This window comes from Lithobates pipiens, unplaced genomic scaffold, assembly GCF_037356315.1.
Source record: "Lithobates pipiens isolate NorthernLeopardFrog02 unplaced genomic scaffold, aLitPip1_a1.2 Scaffold_13, whole genome shotgun sequence".
Lineage (NCBI taxonomy): Eukaryota > Metazoa > Chordata > Amphibia > Anura > Ranidae > Lithobates > Lithobates pipiens.
In genome coordinates, this window is record NW_027507718.1 from 161,995,939 (window position 1) to 162,008,850 (window position 12,912).

The 12,912-nt window shown below is 44.9% G+C and overlaps 1 protein-coding gene across 4 annotated transcripts in view; it reads right to left on the bottom strand.

Annotated features, from left to right (window-relative positions):
• The window catches only part of CHAF1A (chromatin assembly factor 1 subunit A), a 623,099-nt gene that overhangs the window by 17,439 nt on the left and 592,748 nt on the right, over positions 1-12,912 (bottom strand). For all 4 annotated transcript variants that reach the window (XM_077475776.1, XM_077475775.1, XM_077475778.1 and 1 more), the window contains one exon: positions 6,067-6,164. In XM_077475776.1, the coding sequence (XP_077331902.1) occupies positions 6,067-6,164 (98 nt within the window). The remainder of the gene's footprint in view (positions 1-6,066; positions 6,165-12,912) is intronic.

Here is a 12,912-nt window from a genome sequence, read left to right on the forward strand (position 1 = left end):
GCTCGGGGTTACCGCTCGTGGTACTAAAATCCCAACCCGAGCCAGACTCGGGATTACCGCTAGGGAGGTTAACCTCAGTCCTCAAATACCCCCAATGGGCTATGTTTAGGGAACTTTCCTTAGATAAAATAACTCTTAACAATGCCATGGATTTAAAGCAGCTGTGCAAAGTAAAGGAAAACCTGAAAACATGGCCCGTTGAGGGTACTTAAGGACTGAGGTTGAGAACCACTTGTCTGGCCCAAACTTGCACCTTCAGAAACCAGGGAGTTTTACATTCATGCTGCACAGGAATCTTGTACAGCAGTGGTCATCAACCCTGTACTCAGGGCCCACTAACAAGCCAGGTTTTATGTATTACCTCGGGGAGATAAAGACTAGAATACTGCAATCACTGAGCAGCAAATGATATCACCTGTGATCTATTTCCGTTATCTTGCAAACCTGGCCTGTTAGTGGGCCCTGAGGACAGGGTTGATGACCACTGTTGTACAGGTAATCCTCCTCAAACTTTTTACTTAGCTTCTAAATATCTAAGTGAAGCCAGGTAGGTGGGTCGACCATGGGTCAAGGCTTTGTACTGGGCAGTCTACGGTGGGGTGCAGCTTATGGAAACCAGATCTTTCCTCTCATCTCCGCTGCACCCCTCATCCAACACTGCTCACCTCTGAGCTACCCTCACCTTTCTTCCACCACTGCACTCCTAAAAAATTTGTACCACTACTGCAGCACCCTCAGACCTGTTCCATCACTGCAACCCCCTGCACAACTGTTTCATGGCTGTACCCTCCCCACACAAATATATTCCATCACTGTATCCTTCTGCACATATTTTGTCACCTTACTCACCTGTGTACCTGTATCCCCCATGCATATCTATTCCATCACTGTACCCCCTTACACACATGGCAGCACAGTGGTGTAGAGGTTAGCACTCTCACCTAGCAGCAAGAAGGGTCGCTGGTTCAAATCCCAACCACGACACTACCTGCCTGGAGTCTGCATGTTCTCCCTGTGCCTGCGTGGTTTTCCTCCGGGTACTCCGGTTTCCTCCCACACTTCAAAGACATGAAGGTAGGTTAATTGGCTTCTGTCCAAAATTGACCCTAGTATATGAATGGGACCTTGGATTGTGGGCTCCTTGAGGGTAGGGACCGATGTGAGTGTGCAATGTACAGGGATAGGGACAATTGAAGACACTAAGGTTGAACTAGATGGACTGGCCTCTTTATTCAACCTTGCGAACTATGTAACTATGCAACATTCTACCATAGCAACACCCCAGCCATAACCCCTACACACATTTAGTCACTTTAGCCCCCTTTGTACATGTTCCATCAGTGTACAACCCCCTCCCCATACATCTTTCACCCACAATATGCTCCTGCACACGTTCCACTATGGTAGAAGAATTTCATGATGGGCCGCGTGGGCGATTAAACTAATTTCCATCCAATTTCTTGGTAGTAATACCATAAGCATGGCTGATGCCATTTTTTTTTTTCACCTGGTGACCAGCCTGTGACAGACCTAGCCAGGACACAGGCTTTTTGAGAGGACTGAGTGCGAGCCTCTTGCCGATCAATTATGGGCCCTGGATTTTAAGGGGCACAGGGTGAATGAGAACCCCACTATAATCCACCAAGGACATTATAAACGTTGTTTGTGCTAATTAACCCTTTGTTTATGTTTATAGTAATGTTTATTAAATTGTAAGCAGGAGCCGAAAAGTCTTATCCCTCAGTCAACTAATCTGAGTGCTGATTAGATAATAAACTCATGCTAATTAGGTTAGGTTTTAGTCACCCTGCTGTATATATATTTTGTGTGAGATCTCAAATAAAGGTAATACCTGATGTCCTCCTAAGACTGGCGTCGTCTAGTTCTTGGGGGTTCCTATAGCCAGATCCATTGGACTTGTGTTCCAGGACTTAGGAAGCGGTATATAGACGGAAGCACTCAATCGGAGTGTGGGATCGGTTCCGTCACACAGCCGTTATGTAAAAGTAAACATTTTTACAGCGTTGAAAAGGATCCCTTCAGTGTTGGTTCCTGGAATCTACCTGGACCCAAGACCAGCCATACACTGTTCAAATCTCGAAAAATAACGTTGACCCTGTGACTTGGGTATGCTTCCTGATGACGTGTTAAGCGAAACGTACGTCGAGGCGGTACCTAGTCACGTTCGTATACAATACAGTATGTACAGTTCCGGACGTTTTGGTTGTCGGCTGTTTTTCGGTGGAACGCACGCCGTACACAACGAGGAACTACGCATCTACCACGAAACGATTGATTTAAGCAAGCAGCCCCAGTGCCAGGTCGGGCACCGGGAAATGTAAGTAACCATTTGGCTTTATGTTTTTAATTTTTTTTTAATTAAACGGTGTTACACTATGGATTTTGTTTGCTCTCCTTTTTTATGACCCGTCTGAATCTATGAGAAGGAAGGTTTTTTCCATTAGAGATCCATCTTATTCCATGTGAGCAGGGAATTCACCTGCATAAGCTTATTTGACTATCTTTTTAAGTAAAGTAGTCAACACCATCTGGTAAGAAGACAACTTTATCTTCACGGTTGGGGTGTTGTCTGTGTCCATACTTGGTGAAGGGACGTTTCACAATCTTGTAGAAGATTTCAGTCGTTTTTTGGCATATGGATATAGACGGAGTTTATCACTAAATGAATCACTGTATGGACTGTGGATATATGTTCTCTAGCATCTAATTGGGACTTTATTATTTAATTATATTTTTTTCTGCAATTGTCTTATGTTTATCAATGTATGGTGATAGGCTGTCTATCACTCTAGTGGTTTATGATCAATAAGTTTCACACTTGTTTGTAATTGATGTTTTGTATTTTTTAGCGCCCCTATTATTACTATACTGTTCAAATCTCGCCTGGTTTAGACTGGGTACAACCAGCCTGCCAACTTGTGTTGATGGGGGAATCATGCAAACTTCTTTCCTGCAACCCATGGTTGCAGGAAAGAAATTTGCACCATGTATGGCTGGCCTAACTGGAACAGTCAATATCCTCAGCTGGAGATGGCAGCTCAGTAATCAAGCTCTTCTGACAGATTTGATCCATAGAGAGAGAGATCCATAACTTGAGGGTTCTGTCGATAGAGTCAAGCAGTCCAGCAGCCAGTTCTAGTTGGCTCCAGGGGAAAGCAGCCCCCCTGAAGCTTTGGCTTCCTACAATTGGGAGCTTTCCGATCAGGTGATTGCCTTGACAGCCAATCACGCCGGTCACATGACCATGAACCCCATCCTGGCACCTGAAACCTCTTAAAGGGCCGGGAGGCGCAAAGGGGTTAATGAATGATTTAGATGCCCATACATCTTTACATTTCTGTACAATTCTATCTAATCTCAGTATATATATATATATATATATATATATATATATATATATATATATATATATATATATATATATATATATATATATATAAAATAAGATTGCATGGCCTGCATTGCATGGTCTATTCTATTGGACCCCCCCCCCCCCCAAACGCTTGTTAGAGGGTAAACTACTTAGAACGTAGTACAAAATATTAAAAGAAGGTGCCTTTGAGCTTGCATGTATGGTAATATATTTTAACCACTTTAGGACCGCCACATGTAATTATACGTCGGCAGAATGGCATGTATGGGCACAAGCACGTACCCGTACGCACTTGCCTTCCAGCGGGTGGGGGGTCCGATCGGACCCCCTCCCGCTGGCTGCGGTGGTTCATTTAGCTTTAGCCATCCCCTCTTGATCGCTCCTGGCGAATGAGACGCTTCCCCTGCCTGTGTAGTGTAAACACAGGCAGGAGGAAGTGATGGCCCTCTCCTCGGGGCGGTCTTTTTGACTGGACTGCGAGGAGAGGACATAGTAAGTGCGAACCAATCACTCCACTGACACGTAGGTACACATAGGCACACAAATCACCCACCGATCCCCCCCCCCCCCCCCCCCAGTCATAGTGTCACTGATTGCAGTGATCATTTATTTACTGATCACTGCGTTTAGTGTCAGTTGTGACAGTAAAAAGTGTCAGGGCAGTTAGTGTTAGGTCCAGGGTAGCCCCCTACCCCCCAATAAAGGTTTAACCCCCTGATTGCCCCTAGAGTTAACCCTTTCACCCACTTTTGCCAGTGTCACCAAGCAATAGTTTTTCTGATCGCTGCATTAGTGTCACTGGTGCCGCTAGGTAGATAGTTATTTTTTAGGTTCACCGCCAGGTTTTTATAGCGTTAGGTACCCCCATATACTACCTAATAAAGATTTTAACCCCCTGATTGCCCCTAGAGTTAACCCTTTCACCAGCAATCACCGTATAAGTGTCACTGGTGACGCTGGTTAGCCAGTTATTTAGGTTCCCCGTCAGGTTTTTATATAACATCAGGGACCCCCATATACTGCCTAATAAAGGTTTTAACCCCGATTGCCCCTAGTTAACTCTAACCAGTGATCACCGTATAAGTGTTACGGGTGACTCTGGTTAGTTTGCTTTTTATAGCATCAGGGCACCTACCATTACCCAATAAAGGTTTAACCCCCCTGATCACCCGGTGGGTGATATCAATTAGGTTTTAGGGTCAGATAGGGTCTGCGTCGCCCCAGGCAGCGCTAGGTTAGTGCCAGTACCGCTAACACCCACGGGCAAAGCATACACCTCACGTAGTGGTATAGTATCTGAACAGACCAATATTTGATCAGATCTATACTAGCGTCCCCAGCAGTTTAGGGTTCCAAAAAAACGCATTGTTAGCGGGATCAGCCCAGATACCTGCTAGCTCCTGCGTTTTGCCCCTCCGCCCAGCCCATCCAAGTGCAGTATCGATCGATCACTGTCACTTACAAAACACTAAACGCATAACTGCAGCGTTTGCAGAGTCAGGCCTGATCCCTGCAATCGCTAACTGTTTTTTTTGGTAGCGTTTTATATTTAAATCCTGAAGGCAGTGTTTGGTTTTCAGGGTCCCGTACGCGGCTAGGCTCCCAAAAAGTCCCCCGCATGTGGTATTCCCGTACTCGGGAGAAGCAGCAGAATTTATTTTGGGGTGTAATTTCACATATGCCCATAACGTGTGAGCAATATATCATTTAGTGAAAACTTTTTGCAAAAAAAAAAAGTTTGCAATATTCCCACAACTTGTGGAAAAATATAAAATATTCCATGGACTCAACATGCCTCTCAGTAAATAGCTTGGGGTGTCTACTTTCCAAAATGGGGTCATTTGGGGGAGTTTTGTGCTATTTTGGCATTTTATGGCCTTCGAAACTATGATAGGCGTGAAATCAAAAATTTGCACCCTTAGAAATCCTGAAGGTAGTGATTGGTTTTCGGGGTGCCGTACGCGGCTAGGCTCCCAAAAAGTCCCACATACCTGGTATCCCCGTACTCAGAAGAAGCAACAGAATATATTTTGGGGCGCAATTTCACATATAACTATGGCATGTGTGAGCAATATATAATTTAGTGACAACTTTTTGTAAACTTTTTTTTTTGTGTGTCATTATTCACAATCACTTGGGACAAAAAAAAAAAAAATATTCAATGGGCTCAATTTTAGCACCTCAAGAAATGATAGGCATTCATAAATTAAAAGCTGTGTAAATTCCAGAAAATGTACTCTAGTTTGTAGACGCTATAACTTTTGCGCAAACCAATATACGTTTATTGACATTTTTTTTACTAAAGACATGTGGCTGAAGACATTTTGCATTTTGTTTATTCGATTTTTCTTACAACAAAAAGTAGAAAAATTAAAATTTAGAAAAAATTTTGTCTTTCTTTTTATATCGTAAAAAAAAAAAAAAATCCCAGAAGCAATCAAATACCATCAATAGAAAGCTCTATTTGTGGGAAGAAAAGGACGCAAATTTCGTTTGGGTACAACATTGCATGACCGCACAATTACCAGTTAAAGCAGTGCGACATTGTAAAAAGACCTCTGGTCCTTAGGCTGACAATTGGTCCGGGGCTTAAGTGGTTAATCAATTAGAAAAATGTTACTTGGAAAGCAAAATACCAGTATCTTTCATATAGGAGAAAATGAAATATCCACCTATTTTTTTGCTGTTCCTCTAGAATCACACAGTCATCATCGTCTTCATCTTCATCTTCAGTGTCTGCCTGGAAACCATCTGCCTCAGTTAAAGCCATCTAAAATAAAAAACGTAAAAGATTAGCAATTGCAATAATTTAACAGTATTCAATATTTGCTGCTTATGGATATTCTTTAAAAATTAATAAGGCTTTGTTTATGTATGTAGTTACGGGGGGGGGGGGGGGGGAGAGCAATAATGGATGATTGAGCTGTGTTTTTCCCGCCTGCCAAAAAGGAAACCCACCAACCCCCCTAAGCCACAATAGGCAACAGATGGAGAAGTTTGTGATGTAGCGATCAGCAGGAGGCAAGCCCGGCGAATGCTACACAGTCAAGCAAATGGGGAAGCACCGCAAACAGCCCAGCTGCCAAGCATTTACACAGTTGCGTGTTTGCAAAAATTGGGTTAACATAGGCATCGCATTGCTTCCTCACCGCCTGTCAATTAGTACGATCCTTAGTACGATCTGATCGCTTTACAATTGCAGTCTTTTCCAAAGTTGCATTGTTACTTAAAGAGGAAGTAAACCCTGATGAGTTTACTTCCTCTTTCATTCCCTGTAAAGGCAAAGCATAATGGACTACTATGCATCGCATAGTAGTCCATTATGTGTCACTTACCTGACACAGGAGCCAGCAAAGTCACTGCTGTCCCCTGTAGTTCCGAGGGTCCATCTTCTTGGTGGGTCTCCGTGGGTCTCGCTGCTCCGGCGCTGTGATTAGCCAGAGCAGCGATGACGTCACTCCCGCACATGCGCACGGGAGCCGAGACTCGCGGCATTGCCGTCATTGACGATGCCCCGCCTTCGGGCAAATATCTCCTAAACTGTATAGGTTTAGGAGATATTTCTTGGACCTACAGGTAAGCCTTAATCTAGGCTTATCTGTAGGTCAAAGTGGTTTGTAAGGGTTTACAACCACTTTAAATGGAGATCACCTGTGATCAAGGATTATAAGTGATTTTACTATTAATACACAGGAAAGGTTCAACTTCAGGTGCATCAGTATTGTGGCATAAACTACATTATGAAAACAAGAGAATGCGGAAAGCAACTAAGAAATAGAAAATGTATGGCACAGATGTAAATCTGCGAAGAACAGTGCATTCTCCAACATTGAATAACATGTCCATAGAATAGACTAGTTCTGAATTCTGAAGCAGTAACAAGCCTAAGCAACAGAGGCTGGGGAGATTAGAAATACAGATGTTACACAGGTGCTTCTCTCTGCAGATGGTAAAGGCTTCTTAACCAAAAGGATAGGTACAGATGCTACAGCTCAAGGTGGGCCCCACAGAGGTACAATTTAAATTAACCCTTTAACAAATGTAGAGAATTGAGACTGTTTAACACAGCAAAGGTCAAAATCTGTGTTTAATAACGCCATGGAATAACCTCTGGTCCATTTCCAGGTGATGAAAAAAAAAAAAAAAAGACTTTACTAAAAAGAAGAGGATTAACGCAATTATAAAAATGTAGAAACAAAAATAATTTTATAATATATACACAACCACAAAGAGTTAAGGCCCAAACTACCATAAGCACTTGCATATCAGTTACTGCCGGTTCACACAGGGGCAACAGAACTTCCAGCGCGACTTTTGGAGGCAACTTTGACACAACTTGAGTATGAAACACAGCGCGACAGAGTGACTTCAACACGACTTGAAGTCACCCCAGGCCAGGCGACTTTGGCCATGGCCAATCAGAGAATGATCTCTCAAGGGGGAAATTTTAAATAAAAAATGGGGGGGTTGGTGCTTTGGGGAAGGGGGGCCCCCCACCCCAAAGCACCTTGTTCCCAGGTTGATAAGGACAAGGGCCTCTTCCCGACAACCCTGGCCGTTGGTTGTCGGGGTCTTTAATAAGGGGGCCCCCCACCCAATGTGAATGAGTAAGGGGTACCCATTCACCTGGTGAAATAAAGTGTCAAAAAAAAAATAAAAAAAATACACACAACACAGGTCTTTAAAGTAATCAGCTCCGGGGGTCTTCTTTCGACTTTTCCCGCTGTCCGGCCTCTCCTTACAGCTCTTTTACTAGCGGAGGAGCCTGGTCTCCTCTGTCTGTCCTTCCTCCTCCTTTCTTCTTCCGACGTTGACACGCTGCTCTCTTCCTCTGTAATGGCTTGTGAGACGTGCGCGGCGACTTATATAGGTATGGGGCGTGGTCACCGGGTGATGTCACATGGTGACCATGCCCCTTTATGACGTCAAAGTCCCAGCATGCCCCTGGACTTGACGTCATAAAGGGGCAGAGTCACCTTGTGACATCACCCGGTGACCACGCTCAACATCTATACAAGTCACCGCGCACGTCGCACAAGCCATTACAGCGGGAGAGAGCGGCGTGTCAATATCGGAAGAAGAAAGAAGAGAGAAGAGGGAAGAAGGACGGAGGCTCCTCCGCTAGTAAAAGAGCTGCAAAAAGACAGCAGAGGAGCCTGGGAGACGACGCCGGAGAGCGGGAGAAGAGGCCGAAGAGTGGGAGAAGAGGATGGAGAATGGGAGAAGAGGCTGGACAGCGGGAGAAGAGGCCGAACAGAGCAGATAAGTCAGAAGACCCCCGACGTCAGAAGAAGACCCCCGACGTCAGAAGAAGACCCCCGACGTCAGAAGAAGACCCCCGACGTCAGAAGAAGACCCCCGACGTCAGAAGAAGACCCCCGACGTCAGAAGAAGACCCCCGACGTCAGAAGAAGACCCCCAACGTCAGAAGAAGACCCCCGAGCTGATTAATAAATGACTTTAAAAACCTGTGTTGTGTTTTTTTATTGACACTTTCTTCCCCAGGTGAATGGGATTCCGATAAGCCCCCCCGCCGGCAGACCACAACAACCAACGACCATCAACATGGGGACAAGGTGCTTTGGGGTGGGGAGGCCGCAGGGCGCTCCCTTTCCCCAAAGCACCAACCCCCCCTATGTTGAGGGCATGCGGCCTGGTACGGTTCAGGAGGGGGGCGCTCGCTCGTCCCCACCCCCTTTCCTGACCGGCCAGGCTGCGTACTCGGATAAGGGTCTGGTATGGATTTTGGGGATCCCCCCACACTGTTTTTTTGGTGTAGGGGGGGGCTTCCTCTTAAAATCCATACCAGACCTGAGGGCCTGGTATGCTCCCAGAGGGGGAACCCATGCCGTTTTTTTTATTTAAAATTTGGCGTGGAGCTCCCTCTTGAGAGCTGATCATTCTGTGAGAGGCGACATTGTCGCCTCAATAGAGATGGAGATCCTACTTGGCTTTCCTCTAACTCAGCAGCAGCTAGTATCCATTTACTGCGCAGCCAGGCATTCAAGCAGACACTGAAATTTTACAGCAGTTTTTTTTTTTCATCGATTTATTCCATGTAATTAACGACCAGTACAATCGTTCTGCCTACCAATACAAATTCTCCCCACCAAAAAATGTTTGCTCTGGTGCAGTGGAAAGACATTTCCCAGATATTCTCACTTCCACAGAAACAGGCGGAAGAAACCCCAAAAAAGGTGGAGATGGTAGAATAAGAATAGACACCTGTTATCACTGTCCCTCCCAACATGGCCTATGCACGGGTCTTACTTGACAGAGGCCCTAGGCCTGATGTTCCCGCATGAACCAATCCTTTGCGCATTTGTTGACCAAGTCTCTGCCTGCTCCATCCCTAGTCTGTTTATGGATCGTGTTTCCAACTGCTGCCTGGATGAATACTTTGGCTATTTGCTGACCATGTCTTTGCCTGCACTGACGGAGATCTGTTTAATGGACCACGTTCCTGCTGTCTGCCTGGGGAAATCATTTGCCTGTTTGCACCAGTACTAGCTCATCTTATCTTCCACTGGCAAGACACCAGTCCCACCCATCCTCTGCGGACAATTACCCTATTAGAACCACAGGTAATGTTTTGTTAATTTGTATAACATGTACTTCACGGAAAATGAACATTGCATAGTGGTATGGGGGCTGTCACGTACTATTAGGTTAGGCCAATTTGGCCTTTAGGAACAGTACATTGTTTTCTATACAGCTTAAGCTGAATTGTGTTACACGGGTTGCAATGTTGAATATATAATCAGTACAGACATTGAAAAGGTCTTACACATTTAATATTGCCATACTCAGGAGTAGCAGCAGAACATGTTTTGGGGTGTAACTCAAAGTATGTCCAAGCTGTGTTAAAAATATCTATAAATTGACAACTTATGCCAATGCAATAAATCACCTAAAACAGATGGCTTACACCAGGGGTGCCCAACCTTTTGAAGAGCGAGGGCCACTTAAGTGAATTGGTAACTGGTCGTGGGCCACAATGAGCGGAGCAGGAGGATGACAGGTCCGTGTCCACAGACACAGCCCACTCTACTCTATGGGCCCTCTGATCCAATCCGCTATTTGCCCAAAGCGTGGGTGCAGCGCAGTGAACCTGTGAAGTTTCTGCGTGTTAGCTGCACTTTACCATAAACTTCCATTATATCCTGCAGGTGTGGCACACTTTCTGAAGGCGCAACAAACCTGCAGGTAATAACAGATGTCTACGGCTCAATGCAGGTAACCCTACGGATGCTATGCAGTGCACCTACGGATCAGTTTGAAAGCAGCCCAGTAACCACTGAAAAACAGATATATCCATATATACTGTGAATTTAGTAGTAAACTTACCTTTAATAACCGTCTTCCATTCTGGTATCGCTGGCTGTTGCTGTCCCAGGCAGAGTGCATTTGGTATCACTCCGCCTGCGACAGGAGTGGGCACTATACAAGAAGCATTGGCCTTTTGTGGCTCTGCTCCACAGCCACTTGCTTCCACTACCAGTGGCTTCAATCACAAAATTGCTGCTCTGGGATGGCTGGTCGGCAACCCGTGATCTGGGCTTGCCAACCTGCCATCTTAGAGCAGGAGGTCGAGGGGCACATCAGAGGGCTCTGCGGGCCACATGTGGCCCCCAGGCCACTGGTTGGGCACCCCTGGCTTACACTCAAGAGTCCTTAAATAACTTACCCAGAATGTTATTCCCAATTTTTATTGACAGTTTAATAACTGGAATAGTACTGGCTAATTGTTGAAAAGCCAGCGTGGTACCAATATTGAAAAAAGGACAGATATACCTGCGAACTACAGACCAGTCAGTCTAGCATCAATAGTAAGTAAACTACTGGAGAGGATAAGGGACATTATACAAGAATCTACAAAAACTGAATGAAAACTATCATTAATGGTAATCAGCATGGATTTATGAACGTTCGTTCTTGCCAAATAAATCTGTTAACATTTCAGGAGGAAGTGAGATGCCATCGAGATAGGGGAAGGCCAGTGGTCCTGGAATTCACGAAAGCCATTCGATACAGTTCCTCAAATGCTTAATTTACAAATAAAGGCCTGTTGACCGAACATAAAAGGCAAGTACCTGAATAGAAAAGTGGTAAATAGTGTGTACGCTATCCTTAGGACCAATTCTGTTTAATGTATTCATAAATGATATAGAGGTGGGAAAATATAGCTCAACCTCAAAAGTAGAAAGCCAAACTGGGGTGATGGATTCCCAGGACACATAATGGCGTACACTGCAGAGGAATGGCATGCATGGGTGTCGTCCACGAAGGAAGCCTCTCCTAAAGCCCATGCACAAAAAAGCCTGCCTAGAACTTGCCATGCTGAAAAGGAAGACTACTGGGACTCTCGTGATCAAGATAAATGTTTTTGGAACTGGTGGCTGCAAAACTGAATAGCATTACACAAGGTGAGCCGTACAAAGAAAAATACATGTTGCCTACAGTGAAACATGGTGGTTACAGGGTCCTTCTATGGGGCTGCATGAGTGCTGCTGGTGTCGGGGAACTGCATTTCATTAATGGCATCAGGAATTCACAGATTGAAAAATAAGTTGCTACCATCACTCTGTGCCCTTAGTTGTCATGCACTTTTCCAATATGACATGATCCAAAACCACTGTTGCATTTCTGAAGAACAGGTTGAAAGTGATTCAGTGGCCAAGTATGTCTCCGGATATGAACCCTGTAGTATGGGAAATGTTGAAGAGACATGTTGAGCATCACTCTCCATCCAGGTTCTAAAAGAGGTTGTTCTTGAAGAACGGAACAAGATGGATGTTGCAAAATGTTGCCAACTTGTTCATCCCATGCCTAGAAGACTTGATGTTGTCCTTACAAATCATGGAAGTCATACAAAATACTAGATGGGAGTGTTTTTTTTGGTGGGGGGGGGGGGGGGGGTATTCATTTTTACATCAATCATTAATTAAAACCGAAGATTTTGTAATCCAAGTTATTAAAAGCAAAGTTCTGCCTGGGAGAAAAAATGAATTAAAGTCAGCAGCTACGACTTAATATAAGGACACTTAACTGTCCAGGGAGCCTTCAATGTCAGCACCTGTAGCCGACCCATCCCTCGGCTCCGGGGGCAGGCATCCTTACTAAGGAAAACAGGAAGTAAAGTCTTGCGGCTTCACAGCCTACTGTGCATGCACGAGTCACGCTGTGCACCCTGAATGGTCCCTGCTGGGGGAGGGGTGTGGAAGAGGAGCCGGACATTGGGTAGTGGGAGAAGAAACCTGGATTTGACAGGTATCCGCTCCCCCTGAAAAGTGCCAAATGTGGCACAGGAGGAGGGGGAGAAGAAGGAATCAGATTAGCGGAAGTTCAATTTCTGGGTGGAACTCCGCTTTAACCTTACTAAGCTAAACAAATGTTCTATAACACTCAGTTTTGTCAAAATTTTGGTAATTATTCTAGTGTTTATTGAGATATTGATTAAAATTTTAAGTTTCAAAAGGGGTGTACTCATTTCTGCTGAGCACAGTATACAGTGCCTT